Genomic DNA, 19,579 nt, shown 5'->3' with positions numbered 1-19,579 from the left:
GTCTTTTGTGTCAGGTCACGTTCAATGTAGTGTATTCACAACCACAAAGGGCCCTTTCATACTCAGAACAGATGTGTGAAGCCTTGATCTGATCCTCGTCAGAGTGATGTTGTCAGGCAAGATGACCAGGTCAGCAGCTACCTCAAAAGAATATGCACTAGAATGTTGGGAGCAAAAAGTAAAAATCTCTACACCCTCCTCCGCGTTTCTTTCCCTTTCTAAATGCTGCGCTGTCTCCTCTGCAGCACCTATAGAGTCAATAAAAAACTCTTTACTGTGACAACTATATATGGTTCTTTTATCTCCCTAGCAGATTAGAGGTGCTTTTTGTTGTGACAGTGGGCATCTAGATGGAATCTGCAGGAAGAATAAGACAAGCACGGAGAAAGCCACTAAGTGTAGCTTTTTATTAATGAAACTGCTGGTTACTCAATGAGTGTGTGTGTGAGCGTGTGTGCATGCGTGTGTGTGATCTTAAGCCAGTAGTTGAGTGATTGACTGTATGGTTGACTCTGGGAATGATAAGGTGGGTAGATGAAAGCTTGTTAAAGCGCCATGAAGTGACTGAAATGCAATGTGCTGCCTTCAATAACATATTTCAATAACTGAAAATACAAAAGTGAGCTGGTGAGGCAATGTGAATTCGGTGAATGAGTGGGGGGTAGTTAGATGATAATGCACAATTGAGTGCGTGAATGAGTATGAATGAGCTAGTGAGCGCCAGAATGGGTGAGTGTTGTGGATGAGAGTGGATGGTTCAGTAGAGGAATAAGAGCATATGGCAGGATAGATAAATGTGAGCTGATGATAAATTGTGCTGAACCCATGTTGGTAATGCTGGCAAAGGTTTGAAGGGATCCATCATTGCACCCAAAATTCAGGACATCATCAACAACTCCTTCATATTCGCCACCTTCCCGGAGAGCTGGAAGCACGCAGAGATCAGCCCCCGCCTGAAGAAACCCACAGCAGACCCCTCAGACCCCAAGAACTTCCGCCCCATCTCGCTCCTCCCCTTCCCTGCAAAAGTCATCGAGAAAACCGTCAACAAACAGCTGACAGCCTTCCTGGAGACGAACGGCTCCCTCGACCCATCGCAGTCCAGATTCCGAGTGAACCACAGCACCGAGACCGCCCTCATCGCGGCCACCGGCAACATCCGGACCCTGCCGGACGACGGAGAAACTGCCGCCCTCATCCTGCTTGACCTTTCAGCTGGGTTTGACGCGGTCTGCCACCGTAGCCTGACAACCCGCCTCCGCCACGTCGGGATCCAAGGAAAGGCCCTGGAATGGATCACCTCCTTCCTCTCCCACAGAACCCAAAGAGTCCTTTTCCCGCCCTTCCTCGCAGAAGCCACCAAGATCATCTGCGGCGTACCTCAAGGCTCCTCGCTCAGCCCCACCCTCTTCAATGTCTACATGAGCCCCCTCACAGCCATCGCACGCAAGCACAACCTCAAAATCATCTCCTATGCCGACGATACCCAATTGATCCTCTTCCTCACCAACGACCCCACCTCCGCCAGAGCCAGCTTCCAGGACGGAATGAAAGACAACGCAGAATGGATGAAGCACAGCTGCCTGAAACTGAACTGAGACAAGACGGAAGTCCTCATCCTCGTCCCATCCATCTCTGCCTGGGACGACTCCTGGTGGCCCCCTGCTCTGGGCCCCCACCCAAGCCCACGGACCACGCACGCAACCTGGGCTTCATCCTTGACTCCTCCCTCACGATGGCCAAGCAGGTTAACGCCATCACCTCCTCCTGCTTCAACACTCTCCGCATGCTCCGTAAGATCTTCCGCTGGATCCCCACTGGAACCAGGAAAACGGTCACCCAGGCCCTCGTCACCAGCCGTCTGGACTACAGGAATGCCCTCTACTCTGGGACCACTGCCAAACTTCAGAAAAGACTCCAGCGCATCCAGAACGCCTCAGCACGACTCGTCTTGGACATCCCCCGACACAGCCACATCTCCGCCCACCTGAGGGACCTGCACTGGCTCCCCGTCAGCAAAAGGATCACGTTCAGACTCCTCACCCACGCACACAAGGCACTCCACGACTTGGGCCCTGAATACCTCAACAACCGCCTCACGTTCTACACGCCAACCCACCAGCTCCTCTCCTCCAGCCTCACCCTCGCCACCGTCCCACGGATCCGCAGAACCACCACCGGAGGAAGATCCTTCACCTACCTGGCGGCCAAGACCTAGAACACCCTCCCCACCCACCTACGACTCACCCAGGACCATCTCTCCTTCAGGGAGCAACTCAAGACCTGGCTTTTCAAGCAGTAGCAGCCCCCCCCCCCAGCGCCTTGAGACCCTAGCTGGTGAGTAGCGCGCTTTACAAATACTCTTGATAGATTGATTGATTGATTGGGTCTGAAAGCTCAATGGACCAATGCATCTACTAATCCTTCCAACAAGGCTAATGATCTGCATATGGCCCTATGGTTTGAACTCCGGCACTCCACTTAGCCTTTCACCCTCTCAAGATCTATAAAAATTTAACTATTGATTTGGAAATGAACATCTGTGTTCACTCTTTCGCCCAGCCAAACTCTCTCTGAGAAGATCAGGCATCAGGTTTGCTCGCTATACTCATTCGTCTAGTGCAATTCTGTGTAAGGACTTCTGCATCACCAGTTTTTACAATCACCAGCCGCCACTGCATTGACAGTCAATCTACAACCTACTGTATGGTCAATACAACAAAAACTTTACATTAATTCAACAAAAGCTGTTATTTTCTGTTAATTACGTTCACTATTTTCTGGGCAGTAGTCATATATTTAATAAAGCTAGGGGAAAATTGTTATCGTGAAGTAATTTTCTTTTAAACCGCATGGATTTAGAAACAGGGTAGGGTTTGAAGAAAACAAAACTAGCAAATATTGTTATTTACTATGTCATACTATACATATTTTCTAGAATCCATTTTGGTAGAAAACACTACTTCTTGCATTCAGCCTGGGGCTGTGTGGATAGAGTGGTGTAAACACACTCTCTCTCTATTGATTGGTAAGGGTCAGGCTATAAAAAAGGCCCTAAAAGGGGGCTGAGGAACCTTTATCTTGATTCTTCTGAATGTTGTGCGAGCACGACCTTTGCTACACAAATTCTTTGTTTGAATAAAGTTCTGTGCAATAAAATCCATTTGAATATATTTTTTTTGTTGTAAGTGCGAGAACTAGGTGAGGTTGATAGCAGTTTTGAAGAGATTTTCATTGAAAGAGAGAGGGTGAAGGAAGATGGAACGGGATATCTCTGCATGCACTCATTCCCACAGTGATGTTGATATATTTACACTGCTGGGGCCTCCCCGCTCCCCTTCCCTGAATTGCTGGTACGTCTTCTGTACCCTCTCCAGTGAATGAAAGGATCTGAGGGAGTCTCTCGTATCTGTTTATCGCAGCTTTCCTTCGCGTTTGCCCTTATTGTTTCTTGGTGGGACCAGCTGACCCTCGAAGGTTTTGGGCACCACGCTCGGGAGACCCGGGGCGGGCGGCGTAACTCAAATATTTGATGTTCTGAGAATGCCCGCCTTTTATCAATCTGCGTAGATGAAACCTGCGCGGCGGGGATGTATCTGAGCAAACACCGCATGCCCGGCTAATGCTTGTCGGAGCAAGGGAGCAGGGGAGAGTTCTCTGGTGTCGGACTGACGGCGTATTGTTTACTTACATATACCACCGGTTTCAGGTATTGGAAAAACCGCGGGGGCAGATTTACAAGCCCCTTGCGCCACTTTTGAGTCATGTGTAACATGGGAAAAATGACGCAAAAGTGTCGCAGGGGGCTTGTAAATCTGCCCCGCTGGGCGGGGCGTCAGGGACAAACTCCGAGGGTCTTATGAGAGAGCGAGGAAATCTTCAAATAATAGCTAACCACTTTGCCTCAGAGCGCTTCATGGCTGAACGGAAATGTCGGCGTGTTTGTAATATAACGCTTACTACGAGTGCTATGGTTGCTTCTAGGAGCTTTTGTTGTTTATTGGATATGGGACTAAAGGGTAGGGGGAGAGTGTTTTCTATTCCGGTTGAGGGAAGTTGGGTGTATCTTGATTTCTGCGTCCACTGCTCCAAGTGAGCAGTGGGCGCAGCAATCCAGATACCCACCAATGCCAGCAACCTAACACCTTGGAATTAATATCGAGGGAGATGCAGACTTAAGGTGTTTAAACGCTATCACTTTGTATTCATTTCTAGTTATTTGCTTCTCCTCTCGCTCGATAAAATGTAGCGAAAGCTCTGAAGAAATGGAAAAACACTTCCCAGCACTAGATTACTTCCAGTCAGTCATCTTGCGGTTTTTCTGTTTATGACACCGAAGACTTAAATTAAATTTGTGGGCGTTGGTCAGAAATATGTTCAATACCAGCCAAGTTTCCATATTTTAACAATGACATCTAGCCTATCCGCCCAGTTAAGGGGGAGAAGGGCTGTGGTTTATGTTGTATGAGTGTCCTTTGTACCTTTTTCGCAAATATACAATTTTTACACGCAGGCCCGTTTTTTTTCAGATTAGTGACTTGTTAAATTTACGCCTCTACTTGATTACATGTGAACTGCGCGAGTAAAATAAAGCTACACGTCATTTGAAATTCCCCACCTTACTGCTCAATGTTGCTTCGCGAGCAGGCTTTTTTAACTGTTTCGAACGGGAAAGCACCGGTAAAATACCATTTATAGGTCATGTGTGTTTCTGAATGAGGGTGTTTCAAACTCTGTAAGAAACCTCAGTGCACAATATAGACGGGCCTCGGGGCGTAGACATACACTTAGTGCTTTCAATGGACAGCTCCTGCCTGGTACTGAATAGCTGCCATTTTTTAATTTGTAAAAAAGAGTACCTGTACTTTTCGGATCTCCTGCAGTATATTTAATGTGCGAGTGCCAGCACTCCTCAGGAACAAATAGGTACTCTGGGTAGTAGGTACCCGCACTTCGGAATTGACATTTAAATCCGAACATGCAATACCAACTCTGATGCGGGAAGCGCACCTGTTGAGCTAGGGTCATTCTCGAAGATCAGTCAGTTTTTAACGACGGTTTACAAAAATAGAGAGTGGGTTTCTTGGGGACCGGAAGCAGGGTGAGTCTGCTACATCTGGGTGGAAGGGTTGTCAAAGACTCCATCCCCTACTGGCTGCCCCGGACAGTCCGGAGAAGGGGGTGACACTAAAAGCTCGACCCAGGCTCGAGCCTGAAGCCTGGCTCTGGTTCTCGAGCCTGAATCTCGAGCTCGTAACTGCAGAGCTTTCAAGTGGCTTCATCTGCCTACCTTCCTGTTCCCTGGATATGGCTTTTATGGTTCTAGGCGTTGCCTCAACATCTTGTGATTTGGGGCATATCACTTAATTTCCCCTGCCCACAAGCAATGTAATGTAATGTAAATGACGCTTCAGGTCGAGGTGACGCTATATAAAAACTGCAGAACAATGCACAACAGATACAAACAAATCCTTAACAAAAGCAAATAGATACCCGTTTAGTGGCAGATTTGCACAAAGTGAAACCAGAAAAACCGGTACAATTTGTGGTCCCCCCACCTAAACTAGAAATTAGGCAAATGTTTCCTTTCACCAAAACTCTTCTTCTCCAGTAAAGCAAAGTTTTCTTTTCTTTATTAAAGCATACTTTTTAAGTTTTGAAGAGACTTTATCATATTTTACCTAGTTTTTGTATGATTTACAATTACATAGGGAGCGTTTCCACGGCTCAGTTGTGCACTGGCTCTGAGATCTGAGATCCCTTGTTAATTTGTTGGCTCGCCCCCCTCTATCTAGTCCACTCACCGTCAGCGTCGAAGCGCTGCCAGATTTCCAGGAATTCTGCTGCGTCTAGCTTCAGAAAGGCGCTGTCCATGGTGCTGACGGGATGTAAAGTTTCACAGTGCGCCTCGGCTGCACTCTTACCGACTCCCTCACAGCTGCTCGCCTCTCACTTCCCTCCCGTGGGTGGTATGAGCTGGCACCTGCACTGCTGCTGCTGGCCAAGGTCGATTCTGCTGCTGGTTCTCCCGTGTGCAGCTGGCTCTCGGGTTATAAACCGCAGACCCCTCCCGATCGCGCATGCGCTCAGCCCTGCTAGGCAGTGGCTGCTATTCTGAAGGGGCGCCGAGAAGGCTTTGCCACGTTTTAAAGTACATCCGAAAGTAGTTGAACGACGTCAACCTCGGCATGAAAGATGTGTATGTACTGACTACACTGTATTGGGAGATATTACGATTAAGCAAGAGAGAATGGTTTGGCCGAGAGTTCTTGACAGCAGGGACCGCACCCCAGAACTGATGTAATTCAAGAAGTCTACCGCTAAGCCCGATATAGTTCGCGCTATGTCCCCACAGCAGCCATATGCTACTCAGTTGTGTAGCAAAGGTAGGGTGACCAGGCGTCCCGGGTTTGCGCTAGTTGTCCTGGCAGATTTCGGCAATTTTGGCTCATGTCCCGGTTTTTAGAGGGGGTCGACTGAAACCAGTGAGAAGCACTTTTTGGGTGTTCTAAAGTTGTGCTAGTTAGCAGCTGTTAAAAGGAGGCAAATATAATTAACAGGTATAGTGCTGGTTTTAGCAATTACATTTTATTTATTTTCTTAGTGCTTCTTCTGTGTTCCTGTGTTGATAAGAGTTGCCATCCTGCGCAGCACCGTTGATACAAAATTGCAGTCCTTCTTCTATTTTTGCAAAATGTAACGGTTTTTGGTTCTCAATTTCTGGTCACCCCAAGCAAAGGTGCAATGGGCCCCGCTACAAGCACAGAAAATGGCACCGCTCGTTCGTGTGGAGGAATTCAGCCACTAAGGGCGTGTAGCGGGACCCTCATGCTTCTAGACCCCAGCGCCACTGCGTCAGCTGTGCTAATGCTAGCCAGGCCCTTGACACTATTCATCTTTCCACCAGCTTGCCCCCTCTGCCGGCGTTCTGTGCAGACTGCACCATAAAAGGTGGTGCAGTCACCTCTTTTTTTCCATGTAAGAATTTTAAATTAACCATGCTCTGCATTATTTTGCCAGGCGAAATGACAATTCTAACTTCATTTACAAGGAGCCAAAACAGGGCAATTTCTTGCCCTTCAAACGGAAACAAGCACTTGCAAAGCCAATAGGTGTGAGGTTGGCTGTCAGCCTATTGGCTTTGCCAATGTTTGTTTTGCTTTGTCATAGGTTTTGCACATCTTTTTTTGTGGAGGCTGCAGGGCCCTCATCATTCCAAAGAAAGAGCAATGGCTAAAAGCAGATTTGGGGAGGGGGGGTCTGGAAAACACAAGTAGTATTTTCGGAAACTTAAGGGAACTACTTTGTGTATGAGCTCTTTGTGAAAAGGAAGAATGATTTAACTCACAGTAAAGTTGGTCAACGGTGGGACAATTATCCCAGGCTGTATGCTGTGATGGGTGGATCTAAAATGTGAATAACACAGTAGATTAAAAAGGGTTAGCCGAGAGTCCCTAAAAGTAAACATATTTTTCAAACAATTTACGAAAATCAAAAGATGTTGACTAACGCCATGCCTAAAAAGGAGATTTTTTTTGTCCCTGGCTTGATTTTAAGACCAAATATTAAGTGAGCCCAAAGGCATTTAAACCCAACATCTTGGTGTTGTACAGATGTGCAAACGTAAGAACTGAAAAAGCACCATGACTGATTAAATAATCTGTAAAACAGAATCAGTAAATACAAAACAGAGCAGCTACGTATAAAGCTGAGCAACGAATAAAAAGGCGTTGAAGCATTGTTACACCCTTTATTGATGCCTGGAAATACTTAATCCATTTAACACTTAAAATAACAGCTGCAGCGGCACACCGAGGGAACACCCTGCAGCTCATTAGCAAATGGGTTTCCAAATTGGTTTTTCTCTGTTCCCCTGGGCTGGGCAGCCATATTTCTGAGACGCCTTTCAATATAACCAGCTCCTGGAGCTGACAGCCCTCGCCCACTAAGGGGGCGTTTATGTGTTGAACGTCGTGAGACTGGAGCAGGTGGTGGGGGCTGAATACACTGGGCCGTGCTTGCCCGCGTTTTGTTGAATGATCTCATCACGCCCTGAACAGGAGCCCCCGCATTTTACGTCATGGAAAACAACATGAATAATAGTAAATATAGACACCTGTGCGATCCCGAATTAGTCCAGTTTTAATTGTCTTCTAGTAAGGCAAACAACACCTCAGCACACTAACTAACCAAACAAACCCCAGCACACTTACTAGCTGTGCGTTTCCCTGCTGTTTTTGCACCCAAGGTGGAGTGTAACAAAGGGAATGGGTAATAACGTGCACACAACGTATTTGTGTCAATTGAGTGTACATTATTACCGCATTTCTATATTTCATTCTGAGTTTTACCACTGGCTCAAGGTTGTTGGTGACATAGTGTGCTAAATTGAAGGAGGCTCAATTTGGATTCTGCTCTACCTCAACACTAATGCCCAAAGGGGTGCACATAATCTTTGTGTCAGTTTTATATATAACTCCTGTTTCATCTATCTGTGGTCAAAATGTGAAAACACAAAAGTTCAGGTCATATGTCAGAATATTCATAAAAAAAATATCGACATTCAAAAGTGTTTCAGCCAAAATAGGGGCAATGGAATATCACAAAGGTAAGTGTATAGCGATACATTTTTATTTGCTATTATTTACTCACATCTATAAACATATATATATATATATATATATATATATATATATATATATATATATATATATATATATATATATATATTTCTTTTTTTTTTTTAATCGGATTAAAGATGTGGTCTCAACGCAGCACCGTGTACTGTGTGGAATGTAGCCTGTGAAGAAGAATTAAATTTCGAAACGCGTCGGCAGTCTGAGACGTGGTGTGGGTGTATGGATGTACACCGTGGTTGGAGTGCTTCCTGAACCTGTGGGTAACTCGGAGCTTTCATGTACACGCGGCAACCCAGCCGTAAGGGGAAGCACCACCGCATGAAGGCAGGACAGCAGCGGGCCAGCGAGCAGGAAATCTTACCCTGGTCTTTTGGAGCCACGGCACCTATGAAGTACCACGCACGCCTCGGGGCCCATCAGAGGGTCTTTTAAAGACATTTCCACATGTAACTGTACTTGGTGGACTACATATCCCAGAACACCCAAGCCTATCAGAAGGCATTTAAAGACAGCCTATCAGAAGGCAGCTAATGTTTTTGCACGGATTAAAGATGTGGTCTCAACGCAACACCGTGTACTGTGTGGAATGTAGCCTGTGAAGAAGAATTAAATTTCGAAACGCGTTGGCAGTCTGAGACGTGGTGTGGGTGTATGGATGTACACCGTGGTTGGAGTGCTTCCCGAACCTGTGGGTAACTCGGAGCTTTCATGTACACGCGGCAACCCAGCCGTAAGGGGAAGCACCACCGCATGAAGGCAGGACAGCAGCGGGCCAGCGAGCAGGAAATCTTACCCTGGTCTTTTGGAGCCACGGCACCTATGAAGTACCACGCACGCCTCGGGGCCCATCAGAGGGTCTTTTAAAGACATTTCCACATGCAACTGTACTTGGTGGACTACATATCCCAGAACACCCAAGCCTATCAGGAGGCATTTAAAGACAGCCTATCAGAAGGCAGCTAATGTTTTTGCACGGATTAAAGATGTGGTCTCAACGCAACACCGTGTACTGTGTGGAATGTAGCCTGTGAAGAAGAATTAAATTTCGAAACGCGTCGGCAGTCTGAGACGTGGTGTGGGTGTATGGATGTACACCGTGGTTGGAGTGCTTCCCGAACCTGTGGGTAACTCGGAGCTTTTATATATATATATATATATATATATATATATATATATATATATCCACACAAAAGTGCTCCAGTGAATGAGCCTCAGACTCTGTAGGGCGGGTCAGTGCAGCGGGACCGGAGCTCCCCGCGTAAAACATCCACACAGACACCTCTCTTGGTATAAGGAAAGGCACACTGACACCCGGTGAAACTCAGGAAAAAGGCTTTTATTCCATGTTGAAAATTGCTCAGGTAAAGCACACCCAACGCGTTTCTCCTCCTGCGAGGCTTGATCACGGGTAAAAGTCTCTGCCTTTGGCTGGCCGCATAGGTTAGCACTGCGGTTTAAGTCGTCTTCCAGAGTGCAAAATACAAACAGGTGAGTCTGTTTTTTTCTCTTCAGTCAGACAGCAGCGTGCCAAAACTTTATTAGTTCATATTTGCATACTGACTGCTCTTGCGTCATGAATGAAGGCAGTTTGTAAATGCAGTTCATTTTTTAAAAGCTTTTCTGTATTGCATATTTTTCCATGTAGCTTTAATCATGTGCTTTTCACCAGCAAGCGGAAAAATCCATCTCGCCTCCCATGCCTGCTCACCTTCTGATTTTCATCTCGACCGTCTCTGCAGTCTCTGTACTTGATCCTTGAGGTGGCTAGGCAGGCCGGGCTCGTTGAACAGTTTAATCCACACAAAAGTGCTCCAGTGAATGAGCCTCAGACTCTGTAGGGCGGGTCAGTGCAGCGGGACCGGAGCTCCCCGCGTAAAACATCCACACAGACACCTCTCTTGGTATAAGGAAAGGCACACTGACACCCGGTGAAACTCAGGAAAAAGGCTTTTATTCCATGTTGAAAATTGCTCAGGTAAAGCACACCCAACGCGTTTCTCCTCCTGCGAGGCTTGATCACGGGTAAAAGTCTCTGCCTTTGGCTGGCCGCATAGGTTAGCACTGCGGTTTAAGTCGTCTTCCAGAGTGCAAAATACAAACAGGTGAGTCCGTTTTTTTCTCTTCAGTCAGACAGCAGCGTGCCAAAACTTTATTAGTTCATATTTGCATACTGACTGCTCTTGCGTCATGAATGAAGGCAGTTTGTAAATGCAGTTCATTTTTTAAAAGCTTTTCTGTATTGCATATTTTTCCATGTAGCTTTAATCATGTGCTTTTCACCAGCAAGCGGAAAAATCCATCTCGCCTCCCATGCCTGCTCACCTTCTGATTTTCATCTCGACCGTCTCTGCAGTCTCTGTACTTGATCCTTGAGGTGGCTAGGCAGGCCGGGCTCGTTGAACAGTTTAATCCACACAAAAGTGCTCCAGTGAATGAGCCTCAGACTCTGTAGGGCGGGTCAGTGCAGCGGGACCGGAGCTCCCCGCGTAAAACATCCACACAGACACCTCTCTTGGTATAAGGAAAGGCACACTGACACCCGGTGAAACTCAGGAAAAAGGCTTTTATTCCATGTTGAAAATTGCTCAGGTAAAGCACACCCAACGCGTTTCTCCTCCTGCGAGGCTTGATCACGGGTAAAAGTCTCTGCCTTTGGCTGGCCGCATAGGTTAGCACTGCGGTTTAAGTCGTCTTCCAGAGTGCAAAATACAAACAGGTGAGTCCGTTTTTTTCTCTTCAGTCAGACAGCAGCGTGCCAAAACTTTATTAGTTCATATTTGCATACTGACTGCTCTTGCGTCATGAATGAAGGCAGTTTGTAAATGCAGTTCATTTTTTAAAAGCTTTTCTGTATTGCATATTTTTCCTCGCAGGAGGAGAAACGCGTTGGGTGTGCTTTACCTGAGCAATTTTCAACATGGAATAAAAGCCTTTTTCCTGAGTTTCACCGGGTGTCAGTGTGCCTTTCCTTATACCAAGAGAGGTGTCTGTGTGGATGTTTTACGCGGGGAGCTCCGGTCCCGCTGCACTGACCCGCCCTACAGAGTCTGAGGCTCATTCACTGGAGCACTTTTGTGTGGATTAAACTGTTCAACGAGCCCGGCCTGCCTAGCCACCTCAAGGATCAAGTACAGAGACTGCAGAGACGGTCGAGATGAAAATCAGAAGGTGAGCAGGCATGGGAGGCGAGATGGATTTTTCCGCTTGCTGGTGAAAAGCACATGATTAAAGCTACATGGAAAAATATGCAATACAGAAAAGCTTTTAAAAAATGAACTGCATTTACAAACTGCCTTCATTCATGACGCAAGAGCAGTCAGTATGCAAATATGAACTAATAAAGTTTTGGCACGCTGCTGTCTGACTGAAGAGAAAAAAACGGACTCACCTGTTTGTATTTTGCACTCTGGAAGACGACTTAAACCGCAGTGCTAACCTATGCGGCCAGCCAAAGGCAGAGACTTTTACCCGTGATCAAGCCTCGCAGGAGGAGAAACGCGTTGGGTGTGCTTTACCTGAGCAATTTTCAACATGGAATAAAAGCCTTTTTCCTGAGTTTCACCGGGTGTCAGTGTGCCTTTCCTTATACCAAGAGAGGTGCACTCTGGAAGACGACTTAAACCGCAGTGCTAACCTATGCGGCCAGCCAAAGGCAGAGACTTTTACCCGTGATCAAGCCTCGCAGGAGGAGAAACGCGTTGGGTGTGCTTTACCTGAGCAATTTTCAACATGGAATAAAAGCCTTTTTCCTGAGTTTCACCGGGTGTCAGTGTGCCTTTCCTTATACCAAGAGAGGTGTCTGTGTGGATGTTTTACGCGGGGAGCTCCGGTCCCGCTGCACTGACCCGCCCTACAGAGTCTGAGGCTCATTCACTGGAGCACTTTTGTGTGGATTAAACTGTTCAACGAGCCCGGCCTGCCTAGCCACCTCAAAGATCAAGTACAGAGACTGCAGAGACGGTCGAGATGAAAATCAGAAGGTGAGCAGGCATGGGAGGCGAGATGGATTTTTCCGCTTGCTGGTGAAAAGCACATGATTAAAGCTACATGGAAAAATATGCAATACAGAAAAGCTTTTAAAAAATGAACTGCATTTACAAACTGCCTTCATTCATGACGCAAGAGCAGTCAGTATGCAAATATGAACTAATAAAGTTTTGGCACGCTGCTGTCTGACTGAAGAGAAAAAAACGGACTCACCTGTTTGTATTTTTCACTCTGGAAGACGACTTAAACCGCAGTGCTAACCTATGCGGCCAGCCAAAGGCAGAGACTTTTACCCGTGATCAAGCCTCGCAGGAGGAGAAACGCGTTGGGTGTGCTTTACCTGAGCAATTTTCAACATGGAATAAAAGCCTTTTTCCTGAGTTTCACCGGGTTTCAGTGTGCCTTTCCTTATACCAAGAGAGGTGTCTGTGTGGATATATATATATATATATATATATATATATATATATATATATATATATATATATATATATATTTCTTTTCAAGGAGTATAGATTTGGAGTAAATATTAGCAAATAAAAATGTATCTCTATATACTTACCTTTGTGATGTTATATATGTTATATATATATATATATATATATATATATATATATATATATATATATATATATATATATGTATTCACTGAAAAAACCATAGGTTTGACACCAGTTATAGTTAGCTGGAATTTTTACTGACACAAAGCCATTGAAATTCCCACTTTATAGTTAGTTGGACTCACTATAACTTGCGCGCCTGCAATGCACTGCTGATGACGTCACATATTACATCACTCATGACATGGCCAGTGACATCACTCATGACATCACTGATGACACCATCCTTGCATGAGATAAAGGATAGATGGGTATTGGTGGGTTATTCAGGAGAAAACTGGGAATTACTAGAAGGGAAACAAATTATGATGCAGTACTTTGGCCTGGACTTTGTGCCCGAAAGTGTAAGAGGAGGGGATAGACTCAAGAAACTGAGACGCCTGGAATCCAGGTACATTATAGATCTCATGACCAAGGTACCACTGGGATTGAACAGCGGAGAAGAACTGGTTGTTCATCTGGGAAAGTAACTAAGTAGATGAGCTGAGCAAGTGACTGATCCCAGACTGCATGATTACTGGTTATTTCTAAATCTGAGAATTACACAACTATGAATTGGTTTAGTGAGACAACCTGAGTTGAAATGAGGTACTTACTTTAAAGCAATAGATTAGTATGAGTTCGTTATATCATAATTTGTTTCCCTTCTAGTAATTCCCAGTTTTCTCCTGAATAACCCACCAATACCCATCTATCCTTTATCTCACAATCAGATAGGCACAAGCCATCAATTGTTACAACTAGAAGAAATTCGGGGATCAAGATAGGGGAATAGGGAGGTGAGAAATGAGTAAATTTAGGAAAATCATGAAATATCGAATATGCACACTTGTAAAGAAATATATGGTGAAACATGCTGAATGTATTAATTTGGCTATGGAACTGTGAGTGACAAATGCACCTGTTTAGAATAAGCTGGAATGGTATGTGAAAGCGAAAACCTGCCAATACATGGCTTGATGGACTTTTTGGAAATCCTGAGATTGGGGGCTGTGAGGCTTTACGCCCCTTTGAATTTCCCCGTAATGTGGCAATGCGGGGAGCCATGCCGATACACGGCAATACTAAAATCAAGGTTTCCATTGAGATTAAGCGAGCGTGTAAGGAGATTATGATGTACTTACATGTTCCAAGATGGCGCTACCCTAAGTAATAACTAAGTCCATCAACTATGTTTGTGAATGTTTGCATTAATACCCAGGCTAACTCGCACAATGTAACTAACACTGATGAAGGCTTGATGCTGAAACGCGTCTGTTAACTTGGTGATTAAAATCTTTATGGTGTGAGCACCAACAACTTTGGTTCCACGAGTGCAGTTCTTTGAAAAACAATTTCTGAAGCTGAGCGTTGTGTTATTGCGGGCGCCCATTACCGCATACCGCACCCACCCGCGAGTGCCTCGATTCCCAGTGGGACAGGGAGCGTACATATATACATACATATATAAATATATATAATCTGTATATCTATATAAATACAAACATAAATGCATGCATACATATACATATATGCATACAGATGCATGTTATTTACATGAAAGTTTAAAAAACACTAATAAAAGCAAAGCTAAAAAGCCACCTCATTACAAACAGAATGGCTTTAACTTAAACGAGGGCGAGATCTATTGCATTTTCAATGCTTGTTTACTTTGGTTCCATCAAGAAGGCATTCAGATGTGTCACACATTTGCCATAAATTCTGAATGTTAGCACTCACGTTGCTCATTAGATCACTGTAGTAAAGCTACTGCTCACCAGGGAAGTCTGCTGCTAGTTTTCAAAGTGCATGTTTCAGTCTGCATGTCAGCATTTTTTTAATGAAATAGAAGAGGATTTGAGAAGTCACTCAAAATGATCCCCAATTTTTCTTTCTGAAGCACTAATCATACTTTCTATGGCAAAATGAACTACCTCGTTTTGTTCCTTTTTAAATTAAATGTTTTCAGACTTACCACTTCATTCCAATCAAGATGGCTTCTGGTGTGCCATACTTTTGTCATAAGTAAGACTGTTAGCGCTCTAGTTGTTCTTTAGAACACTCTGGGACATTCTGTCATTGGGCTATACTTGGGCTACATCTGGGTGATATTTGGGCTACATTTAGGCTCTTTTGTCTCTGGTGGCCATCTTGGGAGACTGCATGTCAGAATTTTTTAATGAAATTGAAGAGGATTTGAGAAGTCACTCAAAATGTGCCCTAATTTTTCTTTCTGCATCACTAATCATACTTTCAATGGCATAATATACCACCTCATTTTGTTCCTTTTTAAATTAAATGTTTTAAGAGTTACCACTTTATTCCCATCACAATGGCTTCAGGTGTGCTATACCTTTGTAATAAGTAGGACTGTTAGCGCTCTAGTTGTTCTTTAAAACACTCTAGGAGGCTGCAGTAGAACACAAAGGAATCAACTGACAGTCTCTGTCCTTGTTGGATGTACATGTTTTACTGAGAATGTCAGACTTCATTCTCACATGACTGAGAAAGATAATGTGAATTTACAGAAAATATGCTTTCAGTTTAGCTTATAGATCCCCTTCCAAACCACTGTGGGAAAATCCTGAGATATTAGTTTTCTTTCAAACATGATTCATGATATCACAGCAGAAGGCTTTTTCACATGGTAAAATCACCGTAGAACACACCACAATTCCTAAAATGAGTATGGTACCATCAACAAATGATTTATAATGTAACTAAAGTCCTAAAACCCTCTATTAACTACAATGCTTTTTAATGAGGTGCTATCATGTATATTGGTCCCAAGATGGCTGCCAACACTTCTTGGATGAAGTGCTGACAGCCAATCAGATCAGATGTGTGGTTAGGCTCCGCACAGATATATATATTTTTTTTACCTAAATTACTCAAAATCCACTGGAGCACATATCTTGAGATATAGCAAAGGCACATCAGGCTACCAGTCCCTACAATGTTGCCAAGTTTTGTGGAAATCCATTCAGCCGTTCGGGCTAAAAGTGAGTCCAACCGCCCTATGGAAATTAACATGGGAAAACACGTTTTGGGACCCCCCTTTTATCTCGGCCCCCGCTTGAGGAATCCCCACCAAACTTTCAGGGAAGGAGCGGAGCGCAGCGAGGCAAATTTAAGGACAATTACAGGTAGATTCCTCAACCTGCGCCAAAGTGTTTCCCAATAGAATGTTTCGGATTTCCTATAGAAAACAATCCTAACTATAATTACCTACTGGCAATCGCCAGTAGGTAATATATATATATATATATATATATATATATATATATATATATATATATATATATATATATATATATATATTCACAGAAAAAACCATAGGTTATAGTGGATATATAGTTAGGAATTTGCATTTACAAAACCTTGAAAATTCAATGAAAAAACCATTGGTTTTAGGCCATATATAGTTAGGGATTTGCATTTACAAAACCTTATTTTACTCGCATAAAACCATTGAAATTCCATATATAGTTATAAGCGCTAACTATATATCGCGCACCCGCAATCCACTGCTGATGATGTCACATATTACATCATTCATGACATGGTTAGTGACATCACTGATGACATCACTAATGACATCTCAAATGACATCACTGATGACATCACTGACATCTCATTTGACATTACTGATTACACCACTGATGATATCATTTATGTGATAATACATCTTCAGACTCTAATATAACCTTAGATACACTCAGTGTAAACAGGCACTCACAGACTGTCACACATCCATGGAGTTACTCACACACCTAGTCAGTCATGCAAAGAATCAATCACAACTCCATTTCCTCAACTATATAGTTATACACACTTTACTTATTCAAACATATAGTAACACATATTTACTCTCTTATACAATCCCTGATACAAGCTCACAGTGATTCATACAGCCACTCACACATTCACTGGCTCTTATCCACAGTTATTTATATATGTCAACTCTCACATGTATTGTGTTTTACATACATACTTACTTGCACATGTAGCACTAAGATATCCATTCACTCACCAACACACCCATGCACAGTCAACCGCCCATATAGCTGTTTCCACATGCACTCTTGAACTCATACACCTAGTGAATCAACTGCTTACACATCTATGCACAGAGTCACACACCTCCCAGCCACCCACACACACACTCAGCCTCCCATTCAAATACTTGGGCAACCAATCAATAACCCATATAGCCACTCTTATAGCTACTGATCAACACATGCAGCAGCTTACACAACAACAGACATACTGATGCACAAATTAAGACAGTTTAGTCACTAACCCATGCACTCAGTGAGACACATTTAATCACTCACTCATACAGTCAGTCATGCACCTACTAAATCCTTCATCCAGACACTTATACATCCACTCATTCTTCAATATGTAAGACATATTTTAACTTTACAGAAACATACAGTCACTGGATGTTGTCATCAGTGATGTCATTTGAGATGTCATCAGTGATGTCATTTGAGATGTCATCAGTGATGTCATCAGTGATGTCACTAACCATGTCATGAATGATGTAATATGTGACATCATCAGCAGTGGATTGCGGGTGCGCGATATATAGTTAGCGCTTATAACTATATATGGAATTTCAATGGTTTTATGCGAGTAAAATAAGGTTTTGTAAATGCAAATCCCTACCTATATATGGCCTAAAACCAATGGTTTTTTCATTGAATTTTCAAGGTTTTGTAAATGCAAATTCCTAACTATATATCCACTATAACCTATGGTTTTTTCTGTGAATTTCATTGGTTTTTTAATAGCAAATATGAAAAGCTTTAAAATGTCAAGTACGTGATAGATAAAAACATTTTCGTATTTATGCACGCTGATGTGCTTTGAACGCTGCACCCCCCCCCTCCCCTCTTTTGTCTTAGTAGTACTCTCTCTTTGCAGATAGTGAACGGTAGTTAACGCAAGCCTTTGCCCCCGTTGTAATCCGTCGTGCCTGCTTGTCTCTCCATTTGATTGATTGTTGTCCAAGCATTTACTGTTTTAGAATTGGTTCTCTTTGGATCATTCTCTATTTACAAACAAGCACAAAGTCGCAATACTCTGTTTAGTCTTTGCAGATAGTGAAAAATCGTGTAAAAAAATAAAAGTAATCGAGCAAAATCAGTAGGCCACTAATTGGATCTCTTTTTGACCTCGCTAAAATAGAAATATTAGGAACAACCCTTCATGAGAAATACGAAAATAGTGAGATGAACTGAGCTCCACACCATGAGGGCTGCAAGACAGCTCGGCTCCATCACCCATCCCGCACAAAATAACAACAAACCCTATGCAAATATTAAAAATATAGACAACACACCAGCAAAGAAACAGGGTAAAACATTTTATTAAAAAACTATTTACATAACGTTGGTTTATAAGATGATGTCAGTAGTGGACCGATGTGTGAATAGGTCGAAAGCAGCACAAGGCTCCAAGATCCGGATGGCAAGCTCCTGGATGTTGGGTGCCATAGTTCAGAGTTCTGAGTTTGAGCCTTTTTCAATGCCTGTGCTTTGTTGAATCAAAATGGCGGCTTGACACAAAGCTGACTCAAGCGTTGCTACTGATGCTATGCAGACCAAAACTGGTTTTCAGTTTGTACATTTTTCTAGATTTTTCAATCCAAGTTTGGTTGACTTTGTTGAACGATGGCTTCAAATTTTCAACATACGGTGTGGTGGCCGTGACTGGGAGGGGGCGCTTCGCTCCTGCCCCCTCCCCAAGTAAGATTTTCATACGTGAAAGTACGTTAATGGTTTTGGTCCCTGAGTTGCTTCGATGTCACTGCCATTCTCAAGTGGCATAAGTTCTGGATGTTGGGTGCCATAGTTAAGAGTTCTGAGCAGTGCTTGTAACACTGTCTGAAGCTTATTTCCACCTACTGCAGCTTCACTATTCTCAAAGTAAGTGAGTGTCGTTTGTGGACCTGACTGCATTAGAAAACAATGTGATATGTTACCTTCCTAAACAGCTTGACGGAGGCCCCTGAGGGGCGGTGTGATGGCCATGGACTCGGAGAAGACGCTTGGCTCCGACACCCTCCCCAAGTCTTATAGCACTGGTGTAGCCTGAGATCGCCCCCGACATAGGCGGCCGGCTCCCGGGGTCCGGCGGAACTTTTTGCCTTTTGATGACTCTTCAATTCTAAACCTTGTCCCACAATCCGTTTGACCTGAAGACACGCTGTAGTGGGGCGCCCCTTTACCGTTTCAGTTGCCATTCCGCCCGCTTTTGCTACACTGTGCCTCTTCCGCCATTCAGCTGTTTACCGCCCGCTCTTGCGACTACAGCGTCTCGCTCATCATGTAGTTGAGTTGCTCC

At 44.0% G+C, this 19,579-nt stretch overlaps 1 protein-coding gene across 1 annotated transcript in view; it reads right to left on the bottom strand.

Annotated features, from left to right (window-relative positions):
• The window catches only part of SCGN (secretagogin, EF-hand calcium binding protein), a 378,060-nt gene extending 372,030 nt beyond the window's left edge, over nucleotides 1-6,030 (bottom strand). The window contains exon 1 of the mRNA XM_086966880.1: nucleotides 5,805-6,030. Coding sequence (XP_086823006.1) covers nucleotides 5,805-5,874 — 70 coding nt within the window. The 5' untranslated portion in view covers nucleotides 5,875-6,030. The remainder of the gene's footprint in view (nucleotides 1-5,804) is intronic.
• Nucleotides 6,031-19,579: the final 13,549 nt, after the last annotated feature.

This window comes from Lissotriton vulgaris, chromosome 4_1 (assembly GCF_964263255.1).
Source record: "Lissotriton vulgaris chromosome 4_1, aLisVul1.2, whole genome shotgun sequence".
NCBI classification, from domain to species: domain Eukaryota; kingdom Metazoa; phylum Chordata; class Amphibia; order Caudata; family Salamandridae; genus Lissotriton; species Lissotriton vulgaris.
The sequence above is the reverse complement of the archived record's forward strand: the minus strand, read 5'-3'. Positions and strand labels throughout refer to the sequence as shown.